Source organism: Dama dama, chromosome 20 (genome assembly GCF_033118175.1).
Source record: "Dama dama isolate Ldn47 chromosome 20, ASM3311817v1, whole genome shotgun sequence".
In the NCBI taxonomy this organism is placed as follows: domain Eukaryota; kingdom Metazoa; phylum Chordata; class Mammalia; order Artiodactyla; family Cervidae; genus Dama; species Dama dama.
The window spans coordinates 20,829,923-20,845,276 of record NC_083700.1 but is presented as its reverse complement, the minus strand read 5'-3'; the positions used below and the strand labels follow the sequence as shown (position 1 = coordinate 20,845,276).

The 15,354-nt window shown below is 46.5% G+C and overlaps 2 protein-coding genes across 2 annotated transcripts; one reads left to right on the top strand and one right to left on the bottom strand.

Annotated features, from left to right (window-relative positions):
• Nucleotides 1-425: 425 nt before the first annotated feature.
• On the bottom strand, nucleotides 426-8,155 carry CDC42SE1 (CDC42 small effector 1). The gene is made up of 5 exons (XM_061120871.1): nucleotides 7,985-8,155; nucleotides 4,565-4,878; nucleotides 3,933-4,043; nucleotides 2,972-3,060; nucleotides 426-2,726 (listed from the first exon to the last, which is right to left on the bottom strand). The coding sequence occupies exons 2-4, from the start codon at nucleotides 4,616-4,618 to the stop codon at nucleotides 2,986-2,988; spliced, it is 240 nt and encodes a 79-aa protein (XP_060976854.1). The 5' UTR covers nucleotides 4,619-4,878; nucleotides 7,985-8,155; the 3' UTR covers nucleotides 426-2,726; nucleotides 2,972-2,985.
• MLLT11 (MLLT11 transcription factor 7 cofactor) lies at nucleotides 7,380-14,113 on the top strand. Its single transcript, XM_061120870.1, has 3 exons — nucleotides 7,380-7,716; nucleotides 8,944-9,015; nucleotides 12,853-14,113. The coding sequence occupies exon 3, from the start codon at nucleotides 12,859-12,861 to the stop codon at nucleotides 13,129-13,131; it is 273 nt and encodes a 90-aa protein (XP_060976853.1). The 5' UTR covers nucleotides 7,380-7,716; nucleotides 8,944-9,015; nucleotides 12,853-12,858; the 3' UTR covers nucleotides 13,132-14,113.
• The last annotated feature ends 1,241 nt before the right edge of the window (nucleotides 14,114-15,354 follow it).

The window sequence follows — 15,354 nt, the reverse complement described above, 5'->3', positions numbered from 1 at the left end:
TTTATTTGACTGCGCCGGGTTTAGTTGAGGCACTTGGGATCCTTAGTTGCAGCATGTGAACTCTTACCTGTGGCAAGGGGCCTCTGGTTCCTGACTAGAGATGGAACCTGGGGCCTCCGCATTGGGAGCTCGGAGTCTTAGCCACTGTACCACGAGGGAAGTCCTCATCTTCCTCATTTCTAAAGTTGTTTTTAAACAAGTACTTCTTTAAAGACTTGAAAAATCTCAGATGAATGCCCCAAAAAAAGGAACAGGAAGAACGAGTTGAGCCCTTGGAAGGTGATAGTGGTCTCCTTGCCTTCGCAACACTTCGCCTTCTCTCCTCAGAAGAGGCAAGGTCAGATCAAAATTCTACGACAGTCACTTTCTTGGAGTTGCCTTCATTAACAATGTCTACCCTCTAACCCACACATACCTGTAGTGATTACTCTGCAACTATTTTGCTTCAACTGTTTTTTATTTGAAAACGTATTTAAAAGTCCAACAATTTTTAATATAAATTATGACTCTCAAACCCATTCCCATCACTCTCAATATTGTTAAAATGATGGTAGCATACACATTAGAGAAGGTAGCTAAAGGAGAGAGAGCACCAAAGAAAAGAAGATTGTGTGTAAAGAACAGGCAGTAGAATAGGGCTCAAGATCAGGGTGTCCAGAGATTCCAGGAGGTCCCCAGCTTCCCGCCCTATCCTGATAACCCTTTAGATCTAGTATAACCCTCAGGCTATTGAGCTACTTGCAGAGCAATTAGCAAAACTGGAACTGAGTACATTGGGAATGTATCCCTATAACCAAGCTTAGACACTGAAAAACTGCAGGAAATACACTGAAATTTGAAAAAATTAGAACCTCAGTTACTCTAGGTGGGGGCGAACCACATGGATGGTGGAATCAGCAGAGTGGACCTTACTTCTCACATTCCTGACTCCCACTCCCATCAAACAGGATGCTTCCTGTTACTGAGCTAACGGGACCCCTGCCTTCTCATCTCTGAGCAGGCAGGAGCTTATCTGTTCTGCCCTTCTAAATACCCTGCAAGGAAGGGGCCAGAACAAAACACCTGAGAAAACTGAAAGTGCCTTAAAGACCCTGCTCCTACATTCTCCCACCTAAGGCAGACTCTTCAGCCAGGTGGGCAGTGAGATGCTGGTCTTCAGACAAAACTCCCTGAGTCTTACTTGTGTCTGGTTCTAGGACGAGGGCACGGAAATACAGTTTAAATTTGGGGAGGATAAGCTGGGCTGGCTGCAGCTCTACTGTTTCTCTTCCTCCCTTCCACAACCCCATTTCACCCTGTTCAGGCCCCCACAATGCAGGAACCCCTCCCCTGGAGAGAATAAGGATAGAGCACTGCAGCACATGTCCATACAGAGACATGAACCCATGCAAGCACAAGCAACACACTGAGGAGAGTTTGGGGATTAGGTGCAGCCCTATTGAACCTATTTTACAAGGGACCCTCATTGATCCATGGTTCAGGCTTAGGATGAACAAGTGGAAGTCAGGTAAGAGGAAAATATCTTGACTCTCAGGCTGTGGCTCTCAGCAGGGAGGTTGCCCTCTAGGAGACATTTAGCCACATCTGAGGACATTTTTGGTTGTCACAACTAGGGCAGGCAGGGATGCTGCTAAATGTGCTACAATGCTCAAGGCAGTCCTTCCCTACCAAGAATTATCCAGCCCAAGACGTCACAGTGCCTAGTTTTGAGAAAACTTGCTCTAGAGGTCTTCCAACTCCCATGCTGTGAGGATCTTAAGCTCATTTTTGGATGACTGTTTTCAACCTATTTATCTCACCACCCCTCCCATCCTCAGCGATCAATAAGTCTACCCTGAGACATAAACTAGTTTTGCAGCCTTCTGGGTTATTCTCCAAGATCCCTCTTCTTCCTCTCACCTAGGCCAGCAGGGTGGTTGGCAGAAGGCAGATCCCCAAGACTAAAAAGGAATGTCTCCAGGTTAAGACCCATCCATTAACTCTTATCCAGTGGGAAATAATAAGGCTCATGACAAGGTTGGGGTTAAGGACAGAGGTAGTAGCAAGATGGGGTAACTAAGAGATCTCATCTTAAATTAAAATTTTAATCAAAAAAAAAAAGAGGAAAAGATCTGAGGGAGTCAGCGATGCTATAGAAATAAGGCTAGAGACCTTCTGATATAAAGAACTTGGTACTGGCAGAGAGATAGTGAGGGACTGTGAGCTTAAAGTCCACGATCTAAAAAGAAGGAGTAGACTAGCCAGTTGTCACCCCCCAAGACCCAACCTGACATCCAATTCAGTTCACTCCAGGAGGAAAGACAAACGCAGGGAGGTAGGGAGCTTCTCAGCAAAGCTGGCTTCAACTTAGGTCATCTCACCTACCCACCACATGTAAGGAATTCCAGGTTAGGAGTTTAAAAACATACGGCACCTAGACCATCATTCAGGAGACAGGAACTCATTCCAAGTTCCCAGAAATCTCCTATCTCAGATCTGAGAGCGTCCAAGGCTTCAGCTGAGCTCCTCTGGCCAATTAGTCATCACTTGGTCAGTCCTGCTGCCTTGACCCCATCTCCAGGAGGGGCTGCAACCAGAGGGAGTAAAGGGAGTCCAGCCCCCAAGCCTTCTGAGGCACTATGAGACAGATAGGGAAAAGAGGGGCCCTGGGTCACTGATTCTGGGAGAACTGGTAGGGGCAGCATCTCTTCTGGGCTGGACAGAGTGGAGGCTGGACACAGCAGATCCTGATTAAAGAGAAAAAAGGAAGATTAGCCTCGAATATAACCTTTGGGAGAGTGCACCACCTGGTTCACACTCTTAATGGTTTCCACAGCGTGCTCTTTTTTTCTATTTCTCTCTGCACATCCATTTCCCTCTGCCTTTCTGGATCCTAATTCTTTCTTCTTCCCTTCATTTCCCATTCCTGCAAAGGATTGTGGTTCCAAGGCAGGGGGCTGGAGGCGCTGGATCAGTTGCTCTAATCACTCACCATTCCTGTCGGAGCTATAAGCCCCTAGAATTGCTCCATGGCCTGTCTCGGTTTCCCTTGGATCTCATCTGCTCCTGAACTGCACCTGTCTGTGAAAAAGCACACGTGAGACCCTCCAAAACCTTAATATAGCACAGCAGGAGTTCTCCCCTGTGCCCTCCAGGGAAGAGGTTGACCCCATCTCCTTGACAAGAAAATAAATATGAAAAGGTCAAAACTAACCTCCATTCCTCCAAGGGACGTTTCAATGCCTCCCTTCACATCGACCTTTATGAGGATGCGATAAAGTAGGCCTTTTACAAGTAAGATTCTCTCACAAAGGACTCTCTCATATTTATCTCAATTTCATAATTGGTGAAAAGATTCCTTCAGTATGTCCAAGCCCACCCCCTCTTTTTTTTTGGGAGGTGGGGCACGGCATGGGCATGTGGGATCTTAGTTCCCTGATACCAGGGATTAAACCCATGCTCCCTGCATTGAAAGTGTGGAGTCTTTACCAATGGACCACCAGGGAAGTCCTCTGTTATTCTGAGAGCAGAAATGCATATTAAACAGTATTTAGGACAGAGGTGCTAAGCCCTTCCCCTGACCCAACACTCCCAACCTCAATATGACTCACTATGGCGCTGAGACAGTAGTTCTTTTTTTTTTTTTTTAAGACAGTTCTTAATTAATAGAAAGAAGGAAGGGTTATGATTTTGGGAAAAAGCCCTCTCAGTAACTATTAAGACATATATCCTCCATCCCAATGAAGAACAATTTGCTAATTGTAAAGATGAGGGCAACTATACCAGAGACCTGAAATGCCAGATCTCAGATTTATGCAGCCTGCGAACAGGACTAGAATCCTAGCCTCGTGCTTCCCTTCAAGTATTCTGTTATGCCTCCAGGTTCAACTTTCAAATCGGGGCACAGTTCCAGGCCACAATCCCATCTCAACCTCTCCCCATTCCTTCGTTACCATGGCAAGTCCATCTCCGGCCCCCATCTCCCCAGAGCCAATGTGAGTCAGGTGGACAAAATTCATTGGTTCCCCAATCATGGTCCGGTCAATCCGTCTCCTCTTCTTCTTCTGCTTGGAGAAGATAGGGAGTTACATCACAGTGGAGGAAGGGAAGAGAGTCTTGAAAACCACTAAGGGAAGAGCTAAGGGCCTGGGGGCAAGGGGGATATGGCATTATAATAGGGAAATCATTAGGGTATGAAAGGCGGGGCTAGAACAACACAGATGTAGAGGACACAGGCAGGGTGGTAAGAGCAGTGGCCTGCACAGTGGACAGAGAAAGGGCATGTCAAAGTCACCTCTGGCTGATGAGGAAACAATGGGGCAAACTGACAGGTATTAAGCTCCACCTACAACCTCCTGTCCAACTCAAAATGGACAGGAAAAGGAAGTGACAGCTGGGACTGTTCACCCCTTCCATCATTCAGCCCCTTTATTCCATGCCCACACCAGCCTGGCCTTAGAAGCTATCCTGACAGAGAGAGAGGCAAGAAGTGGGCTTTTCAGATGGTACATTCCAGACGATGTGTCTTCGTCAGTCTATGGTAACTGATTTCTGTGTGTGTTGGGGTGGGGTTGGGGAGACTCACTGGCTGGGGTTTCTCTACCACGCAGCAGCCCAGTTTGTGCCAAAATTCACTCATGTTCCCTGATGGTTCCAGTTTCACTCCTCTGCCTGAGGCCCCAGAGGGCTCTTGTTCTTGTACCTTGACTGCCCTCCCCTCACTCCCCTCAAGTGTAACAATGCCCTGAGTTTCAGCTGGACAGGTCTAGACAAAGTGGAGTCCTTGGAGCCTTGAGCTGCACGGTGAAGGTCAACGTCTCAGATCCTGAGAGACTAGCAAGGTCAGAGAGTGGGGTGCGCAGGCAGGTGCAAGGTTATGTCTTCCACAGACTTGGAACCCTGGATGAACAGAGAGTAAAGAGAGAAGAAAAGTTAAGGAGAAGTCCCCCATCCCCCACTCCTTGAGAAGCCTCCTGATGAACCTGTATCTTCTTGCTCCTGTTTAAGGCCACAGTCCTGTAACCAGTGTTAACCCCTGTAAACATAACCTCAAAGTATAACTCTCAGAGAAAGGCAAAGAACCAACAGGGCACCAAGGGGTTAAGAAGCTGTAGCTGCTGGGAGAGGAAGAGGGCTAGAAGCTAAGGTGACAGGATGGGAGGGGACCAAAAGATACTGGCAGAAATGAACAAAGTTGGGGTGCTCAAGCTCCACCTCCCTTCTCCCTGGGTTTAGGGCAGAAGGGGAGGGGCATTTAAGTGACTTTAAAGAGGAAATGGTGGTTTTTTGTTCTCACAAACAAGGCCTCCACCCCTGACCCTCCCTTTTTCTTTACCTTACCCTGAACACCTTGATTTTCTTTACCAAGAGAGGCCCTGATTACCTAGGTCCTGGGTGACTAACTGCAGCAGGCTGGAACCTAAGAAAGATTTTCTTCAGTGAGGAATTCTTCCCTCTCTGTTCCCTGCCCTGGTTCCTCCTCATTTCCCTCAAGTGAGCTCCAACCCCTCCCAAAAGCCATTTAATAGTTCCTTCATTACTTGACCTTGAGATCCCTCCTGAGGACTGCCTACACTGTTTTACTGTGTTCTGTATCAACGCACTCCTGTGTGTGCACCTGTATGTGCACATAGGCGGCAGGGCCCTTTCTCCATGTGTCTTGTGGCGATCACCTGTGCACAGGTCGTAGGGACACACGCCAGGTAGCTTCTGTCCCATGAGGAATCTCCTTCCAGGCTCCCCACCCTCCTCACAGGTCGTGTCGTGCCACTCCGCCCATAGGGCCTGGGCCGGCCTGCCTCCTCCCCTCATGCTGTGACCTGTTCTCTTTCTTCCCTCCTTAGCACTTCCACCCCCAGTCTTCATCAGCCAACCAGATATGAGGAACTTTCCAGTAGCATTAGTGTCCAAGGACACTACTTCACTACTGCCTGCCAGAGTAGGACACATATGGGTTTCCTCTGACTTCAGTGCATTCTCCTAGTCGGATAATACAAGCAACCTCAAAGAATCCAGACATGGCAATTTCACGGACACCATACTTGAGCCTGGATAGGAATCTCCCCTCCCTCCAGGACTGGAACCCCGATGCTCTGGCACCCTAGACTGATCTAAGAGCTGAGAGGGATTTTTTTTCTCAGCCTTGAGATGAAATCACACAAACACTGAGGTACAGTTTCTGGGGGATGGAAGGACCCAGGAGTCCAGGCTTCCTCTAACTTCCCTTTCCACCACTGGAGGGACAAGTAGTGAGATGGGGAGGAAGTCAGAATGCAGCTGTCCAGAGAGGGGGGCTGTGGTCACTGGGAAAGTCAGTCAGTCACAGGGTTTGTTGTGTTGGTGGTGGTGTTGCTTGGTAAGGGTTGGGGGGTGGGAGGGGATGAAGAAAACAATGAAGAATCAGAGGAAACCCCCAACACTACCAGACAGGCTGTACTAAGACTGGACTCTCCTCCAAAACCCCCCCTTGCTCAAAGCTGAGTGGACAGAAGGGGATGGTGGGAGGGAACAGGGGAGAGGAGGGGGAGGAGGAGAGAGGGAAGGGGGCAGTGGAGGGAACAAGGACGTTTCTGTTCCTTTTCCAGGGACCTGGCCAGGGCTGGGTGGAGGGAAAGTGTGTGTGTGGGACTTGGCATGAAATGACCAATGATGATGAGAAGTGACCAGGAAATTCCATTCCCTAGGACACAGGACATAAGGGTCTCTGAAGCTCGGCGGCGGGGTCAGCGTGAGGAGAAGACTGGGCAGGGTCAATGTAGTGGTGGCAAGGGGGAGGGGAGCAAGGTCAGAAAAGGAAGTAAGAGTGATTGGCTGCCACTCTCCTTTAAAATATCTAAATCTCTAAAGCAGTGAGTTGTGGACAAACGAAGTCCTGAACTGGTCAGTCCAGGAGGAAGAGGCACATGAACCCACTACCCACTATTTCAAACCCACAAATGAAGGGGAAAAGGCTGGGTAAACAGCAGGAGAGGTCAGGATCAGATCAGATAAGGCCATATCCTGACAGTCAAGCAGTGCCTTGACCTGGCTTGAGTCCCAAATAGGAAGGGTGAAATGCAGAGCTGGAGAAGACACTCAGGTCACAACGGAGCTTAAGAACATTAAAACTGCCAGGAAGTGAGCAGGAGAACGGATGGGAGAAAGGTTCAGGGAGAAAGGATGTACAGAGGTAGTTCCCTAGTACTGTTCTAGCCCCAAACCGGTTTTCCCGGTCCCGCTGCCTCCAGCCCCAAGGCCTCCAACCCGCTGCCTGACAAGCCTTCACAAGAAGCAGCTGGGGAAAGAGAAAAAGAAAGAGAATGGAGAGAACGCAGCGGGCAATTCTGGCCATGAGCCCGGGGCTGCAGCTGGCCCTTCTGAAGACCTCCAGGGAGGAGGGCTGCTGAGGGGCTCTAGAGAAGTAGGGGGGACCCCACTTTTCAGTGAAGTGACAGGCATTTGCTCCAGCACCAACCGGGCCCTTCCCCCGGGAAGGTCTTGTGGAGGCTTAAGAGCAAACAGAACTAGGCCCTCAACTCCCCCTTCCCAATATATTCAGTCCCATAGACTCCATTTCTGCCCCCAACCCCGCAACTCTACCCAGAAACTCTCTGCTTCTCCCAAGGCTGAACTAGGATTGGGACCTCTCTGTGAATCTTTCTAACTTTGTCACTGTCTTCCGTGACTGCCTGTCTCAGATTCAGACCTTCCTGGACCAGCTCTGCTTCACTTTGTTGGCACATCCCAGCACCGAGGTTGGTGAGTCTCCAAAGAGACCTTCTTTCCACCGCCCTTCTCCTCCCAACACTCCAGACCCGTCTTCCCTTCTGCTCTTTCACTGGCCTCACCTGCGCACCGCCGGAGCGTGGACAGGGACGGTTACTCACCCAGCGCACCCGCGTTTGCCACCGACCCAGCATCTCGACAGCCGCGGACTCCCTGCTCCCCCACCCCCAGCATCCGGTGCGTCTCCGCCAGGCTGGGCAGGCGGGGCGCACCGGCGGAGGGGCCGACCCCAAGGTCTCACCTGCTCTGCTCCGGCATCGAGGCGTCCGGCGGCAGCTGATGGGGGGCTCCCGCTCGGGGCACGCCAGTGTGGGTTCCCGGGCTCGCTCCTCGGCGCGGTGGGGGAGCCGAGGGCGGACCGGCAGAGGTGGGGCTGGCCGAGGGCGGAAACGGCCGCGACGCGATTACGAAACCCGTCCGGCTGAGAGCCGGGCGCACAGCCCTGCTCGGGACAGAGGAGGCGCTGTGCTGTGCAAGGACGTGGGAGGGGCCTCGGAAGCCCCCGAGGGCCGCCGCCCTGCCGGGCGAACCCGGGAAGGTGGGCCCTCGAGGAGGGCCTGGCACCCACCCTGGACCGTCCGGAACCGCGCGTTACCTTTGCGCGCCGGCGGTTGCGGGGCAAAAAGGAAGCGGAGCCCGGGAATCCTCCGGCCCCAACCGAGTTCAGAGATTCGCAGAAGCACACCCCCGTCCCGATCTTCCTGTACCCTTCCTCAAACGGAAGGGGGCTAGCTTATTTACCCATTGTGAGGGTGGGGAGGCAATCGGGAGGGAGGGCTGGAGAATTTTTTCTGATTCTCGAAAACACTTCGAGTAACTCGAAATCCTTAAATCGGGGAATAAAGGGGCACTCCTCTTCTCCATCGTTATCTAGAGTCAAGATTTTTTAATCCATAAACCTAAAATTAGGGGACAATTAAGTGCTCATTCATTACTCCCTCAGTCAGCACGGGGGTGCTGGAACCGTGGTGCAGACCAATAAACCTACGGAGATGCTTTAATCCTGTCTCCCTCCCTCAAGTGTTCTGGAACCTATCATTTGAATTAGCAGAGTCAGGCCGGGAGGGGGCGGGGAGTCCTTCCGCCCTTCTTAGGAGGGGCTGCATTGCAGGGGGAGACCGAGCAGGCTGGCTCTGTCACTGAGCAGGGAGGGAGTGAAGACAAAGCCGTCAAAGCCCCAGTAGCTTTCTTTTTCTCCAGCCCAGAGCACACACCGGAGCCCTGAGGTACTCCCTCCATCTTTGGAACACGCTAGTAATTCATTGATAACAGGTAAACGAGACTAAGGGAGGGGGGCAACGGGCTGAAAAGAAATGAGAGGTGCTGCTAGTTAGGTTGAAGACCCCCTAATGAGGGTGGGGTGGGGGAACAGTTCTTTAGGAGCGAAGGCGGCGCAGGGAACAATAGGTAGGTAGTTGTTCACCGTTTTACATCTTTCCTAAGATCTCCATCCATGCCTTATAATCCTTTACACAGACATTAATTTCTAACAATTTACATGTAGCTATTTTTCAGCATTTAACTCCCTATTTCAGTTGTCAATCTGCCTATAATTTGTCCTGAAGATAATAAAATTATTGTCCTCAGTTATCTGTATCTTTCTTTTCAAGCTGTCATTTGTTCTTTTTTTTTTTTTTTTTAATGACTCTATAGTCCTCCTGTACCATTCTGGCCTCTACTTCCCTGTATTTTCATTTTTTTTCTGTCATGTTCCATTGATGTGTCTACCCTCACCCCAAACTTATTTGTCTCCATAGGAAGGAGTTTGGGGGGAAAGATGTGATAATACTGAGATTAATCCTGACTTTTCTTTTAAATCTCCTTCTCCCATTCCCAAACCTTTGCTCCGAAGAGTTAGCTTGAGGTAGGAAGGTAGGGACCTCTGTGTTGGACAACTGCCTGATTTCGTATTGCAATCAGTACAGTCCACAGGAGCTAGGTATGGGGGCAGATTTTGGAAAGGGAATGTTTCATTGTAGCTCAGTAGAGTAGGTGGGGGAAGGACGTGGCTAGTAGGAAAATCCAAGCCCAGAATGAGACACCTACAATGAGATGCCAGGGAGGTTCCATTCCCCTCCACCATCATCCCTTGTCCCCTCTATGGTGGCTGCATGACACAGCAAGGCCCTGATGGGTAGGCCCTGGATTCCCACAGAGGGTCTGGACAAAGGGTATTTGGGCGTGTCCGTGTGGCTCAGAGAGAGCCACTTTATGCTGTGTATTTGCTAATTGTGTATCTCTAAGAATAGACAGTGATATCTAGAAATTATTGTTACCTAAAACAAGTGAATAATTTAAAATGAAGGATAGTGGGAAGCATTTATTGAGCATGTATTGTGGTACAAGGCACTATCCAAGCCCTTTGAAATAAATAAATGAGAGAGATAAAGATAGATGAGGCATGGATAGAGAATATTTGGGGAAGAGAAAGCTAGCTGAAAAGGAAACTTGTGCAAAATTCGGGTACTTGGGGATTAAATACATACTATATTAAATTTTAAAATTTCATTGCTAATGCAAATTTTAGCTTCATTTTCGGTACAGCCAATATTCTTGACTTGATTTTAAGTGCTGATATGCTTGATTGAGTGCCTTTCTGAAATGCATTTGGTACCACATACATGTCTCTGAGTCAATGAATGGCATGGCTAGGGATTTGGGGCCTTTTAAGTTAATATTTTGTAAAAATTTCCTTTTGCTTTTTTAATTTCAAGAAAAGCTCTGCCAGACACTCAGAATTGGTTGGGCAGTTTTTATACATACAATGGTTGAAGAAAAGGAGTCAGTTTGTCTTAGAGCTTTTTCCCTTTCTCAGATCCTATCTTCCTCTCATCTACCTTTTGCATTTTCACCATTCAAATTCTAATCATGGGAATAATCAACACCAAACCCGCTGAATGTCTCTTCCTCAGGAAATAAGAATTCTTGCCAGTTCTGAGAATACTGGTATAGGATTATCTCAAGCTGCAGGCAACTATCTATGTATAATACATCAAAAGAGGGTCAGACTGGAAATTATGAGACCCTATCCAAACTGGATAATTTCTAATGTGTTTTCTAGTTTTAAAATCCTAAGCTTCCCTCTCCTCCTCCATGATTCTATTCTTTAAAGAGCCTATTTAAAATAGAATTTCTAAAAAAAAAGGGAGGGGGGCGGGGGGATTTCCCTGGCAGTCCAGTGGTTGAGACACCAGCTTCCAGTGCAGGGGGTGGGAGTTTGATCCTGGTGGGGGGACTCAGACCCCATATGCTACATGTTACAGCCAATAAATAGATAAGTAAATAAAATAGGATTTCTTTAAAAAAAAAAAAAAAAAAGCCTATGATGTGCTAAGCATTATATTAAGCTTACTGTGGAGGAAATATAAAAGAGACCAGCTAGATAGGCAAACTAGTATTATTAATTAAAATCCCTGTGGGAGGGTTTTCTTACAGTCTCTACAGTCCCAGACTAAGCCAGAGTTAGTTGGTTGATAGGAAAATTTTTTTTTAATAGCTTTCTGTGCATGTCTCTACAAATTACTGTGGAGATGATCAGAGCTGAATATCATAGGATGATGACCTCACCTTTCCAACATGCTCCCCCACCCTTTTCAAGTCCCCAAATTAACTCTCCTTCTAAGCAGCTTCTCTGCTGAGTAATGCTCAGTTCTCAGGGTTTATTTTGGAGCCTGAATCTAAGAAGACAAAGAGCAACTCAGAATTCGCTTTTAACATTGAAAATACCCTAGTCTACCCACTTAACATTCCTAAAACCCCTATACTCGCATATAACTGTACACTAGATTAAAGCCTACTTTTTCTGCCACATTTATGATGGCATTTTGGAACTTATTTAAGGTCACTATTTAGTAGTCTGAAAGCCAATGGAGTGTGTTGGAGGAAAGCCTTGTGAGATGGGTGAGATGGAGATTCTATTTTTGGAGGCAGTGGAATGTTCTTTCTGCTCCTTCAGGAACATTTCAACTAATGCTTCTTGCCCCTTCCCTTGGTTAGTAAGCAATAGGGAGGTCGCAAGGAGGTATAATAGTCTAACTTCAGGGTGTGCATGGGGCACACAGGAAAGATAAAAGGAGTACTACTCATTAAAACATGGAAAAGTATCTAATCTATTAAAGGACCTTCTCCTTCCAATCTAAACTTTCCTGAAATTTCCAATCCATTTGCTGTATCATCAGGTGTATTCTAGCACTATCAGAGAAAAGAGATCCTGTTATAGCATAGGAAAATTAACTTTAAGAACCCAGGTTTTGTTTTGAAGGAGAGGTAGACTAGAGAGAAATAGATAGGCTGTAAGATTTATCTGTGGGCTTATAAATGGGAGTGGGAAAGTATTCACTGTAATACATACTGAGGGGAAATTAGTCAGCAGCTTTGGATGTTTTTTGTGTGTGTGCAAAGCCCACTTGTGAAGAAGGTGTAAAGTAGACTGGTTTTTACTTGGGGAAACTCTCAGTCCCTTGAAGGAGTTAAAGATTATCCTTACATAAGACACAACAGTGATCGGTAACCCCAAACTGATGTAGTCAGGTAAAACTCTACAGGCATTGTAGGAGATATTGCAAGAAATAGGCTAGATGGAGTTAAGTTTAAGGATGTCCTCCTGGAAGAAGTGAGTTTACAGTAGGGTTTAGAAAGCAGGGAGGAAAACAGAAAAATCATGGACATGGAAACCCTTTTCAGAGGTACCATGACCTATTAAACAGGAAGAAATCAAGGATATGAAATATAGTAAGAGGTCAATGGAGATTCCTCTAGGGACTTGAATGGAGCCTTGAAACTTGGATAGTATTTTAAGATGGAGAGTGTAGAGTTAAGAGACAGGAATAAGTATAGCTGTGGCATAAAATGTACTAGGAAAAAAGAAAAAAAAAAAAGTACTAGGAAGAATGGGGCCAGATTCTGGAAGGCCTTGAAAACCAGACCCAAGCAGTAGGCAGTAAATAAGTTATTCCAAGATGGGGCAGTTAGGAAATGGCAGGAAAAGGTAATAGAGGCAGATTCCTGAAACTTGTCCTGGTTGGATTATGTACAGAGGCAAATGGGGAAAGGCCATGGGCCACAAAGAGGTGGCTGTAGCATGAATACTGATAACTGGTTTCTTTCCAGGAAGTTATGAGGGACCCTGTGAGTAGCCAGTACAGCTCCTTTCTTTTCTGGAGGATGCCCATTCCAGAATTGGATCTGTCGGAGCTGGAAGGCCTGGGTCTGTCAGATACATCCACCTACAAGATCCAGGAGAGCAGCGTTGGCAAAACGACGGGGCAAGCAACTGGAGCAGAGCAGGAGAAGAACCTAGAAGACGATGCCCTCCTTGAGTACAGCACCTTCAACTTTTGGAGAGCTCCCATTGCCAGCATCCACTCCTTCGAATTGGACTTGCTTTAAGCCCAAGACCTCTCTCTTCCACCACTTTGCCCTCATTGCCTGACCTTAAAACCCCCATCCTTCCACCCTTTTCCCCTATCAATCTTGCTGTCTCCCCCTTACTGTGTTGAGGTGGTGCTGATGAATCTGCCTGAGTTGTGTTTTATGTATTTATTTATTTATGTATCTTACCAGTTTTTCCTCAAAAGTCCTCAAGTCACAAAGTAAAGGGTTCAAGCAATGGAATATTGGGTCACAGGGATTCTTTCCTTCCCCAGACATTAAATCCAGAAAAAAGACTGGTGAGGGCACCACCGAGTTGTATAGCAGTGTAAAATGGACGACTGATTTTTAAGTTCATTTTAATCAGCTTTCAGAGAGTGCTCAAACCTTCCTAATTTGTTGTTCCAAGCCAGGAAACACAAGTATTTCTTCAGGGGTTGATGAAAACCCTGTAAATTCTGATTATCTGCTATAAAACTGTAGGGTTTCTAAAAGGTTAAGGTGATCCTGCTGCTTCTTGTGATACACTTTTTTCTCAGAGAAATTAGGGGCAGTTAAAGGTATGAAACAAGAGGAAATAACACAGTGTGGGAGATGATAATAAGAGAAAAGCCCTGAATCATTTCAGAAACAGTTACTCTCTCAAAAGTTGTTCCTCCTTTAAGCCTACTCAATTTACAATTTTGCTCCTGTGGGCTGAAAACACTAGCTGAGGAAAATCAGATTTCAAATCTTAAAATGCAATCTTGCTGTTATGATAATTTGTAAGATTTTATTCAGTCTCTAAAAGGCATAGGCATGGGCCTTAGTATTTTAGTTTGCCCTCTTGCATTTGCAGTGTAGGATACTGATCAAATGGGCCTTGGGCACAGTTCTTCAGCTACCTTGACACTATGAAACGAACAATCAACTCTGACCCTACCCACTCCTCCCCAAATTATTGCTGCTGATTTGTGCTGCCATTTAATCACTTCTTTAATAAAGATATTCAATCCCAGGACTGGATTCTAGTTTTCTCTTCACAGGAAGCAGCATAGATCTAAAAAATTAGCTTTGCTTCCATGTTCAGCTTATATGTTTTATCTGATGTGCAACTTTGAGGAAGAAGGATTGAAGTAGCCTTTATACATTATAATGATGAACTTCAGGTTGTACAGATCAGTAACAAGAAAAAGGGTGAAAACAACTTAAAATTATTTTGGAGAAAGCTGAAACCAACCACTCTTGGGCTTGCCCCCTGACTACCAATGTATTAGGTAGTAATTCCAGATGCTGCAGAAGGCACCTGTGACATTAAATCTGCACTTCATTATCTCAGCCTGGGTCCCTAGGAAAACAAACGACTTAACCCAAATATGTTATATGCTTATACTTACAAGTCAGTTCATTAAAAAAAAAAAAAAAAAGCTATTTGGGCTAATTTATAAGTAGATTATGAGTACCTACTGTATGAGACAACGAGTCAGACAACAGAAGAGGTTATAAACAAGACTGATTTTGACCCTCAAAGCTGTAAATACCAACTTGGGCAGTATGCCAAAGAAGTCCTGTAAAGAACATGAGCAGGATCTACGGAAATTGAGGGAAGGGATGGATTGGGAGTTTGGGATTAGCAGATGACAAATTATTACATACAGAATGGATAAACAAAGTTCTACTGTATAGCGCAGGGAACGATATTCAATACGTTGTGGTAATTCATAATAGAAAAGAATATAAGCATATATATATATATATAGTTACAACGGAATCGCTTTGCTATACAGTAGATAGTAACACTATCACCTAAACTTAAATAATTTTTTTTTAAAAAAGCACGTAAATCTTCCCCATAGGCTTTGAAAAGCGTTGATGGCCCCCACCATCAACGACAAAAGCCAAAATGGAATAGAGTGGAGCAGTGATGTCTCCTTTTCTATTTATTTTCGAAAGTCTTCTTTCCCGACTTCGCGCTGTCCTTTAGTTCCTGGCGAATGGTAGGAGGAGATGGGAATCAACTGGTAAGCAAGGTGCCTAAATGAATTTGAAAACTCCTGCTCCATCATCTTCCAAGCCCCCACCAAGAAATAACTGCTGACAGCTTGGCTCTAGGATCCTTACATTCAGGCTGTAGCGGAAAACATGTCCGTCCGGCACAAGAGCTCAAATCACGCGCAAACCCTGCAAAGTCCCAGACATCTTCACCCGAGGGTGGGACCGCGAAACAGTTTTCCTAAAAACCACCAAAAGACAGCGGGACAG

Bases quoted from the DNA above. Each gene is read 5' to 3' on its own strand.
- MLLT11 (XM_061120870.1), top strand. From the start codon at position 12,859: ATGAGGGACCCTGTGAGTAGCCAGTACAGCTCCTTTCTTTTCTGGAGG.
- CDC42SE1 (XM_061120871.1), bottom strand. From the start codon at position 4,618: ATGAGTGAATTTTGGCACAAACTGGGCTGCTGCGTGGTAGAGAAACCC. The intron at 4,044-4,564 runs GTGAGTCTCCCC...TTCTCCAAGCAG, and splicing joins TGGTAGAGAAACCCCAGCCA to AAGAAGAAGAGGAGACGGAT. The intron at 3,061-3,932 runs GTAACGAAGGAA...GCTTTTTCACAG, and splicing joins CCGGAGATGGACTTGCCATG to ACAGGTGCAGTTCAGGAGCA.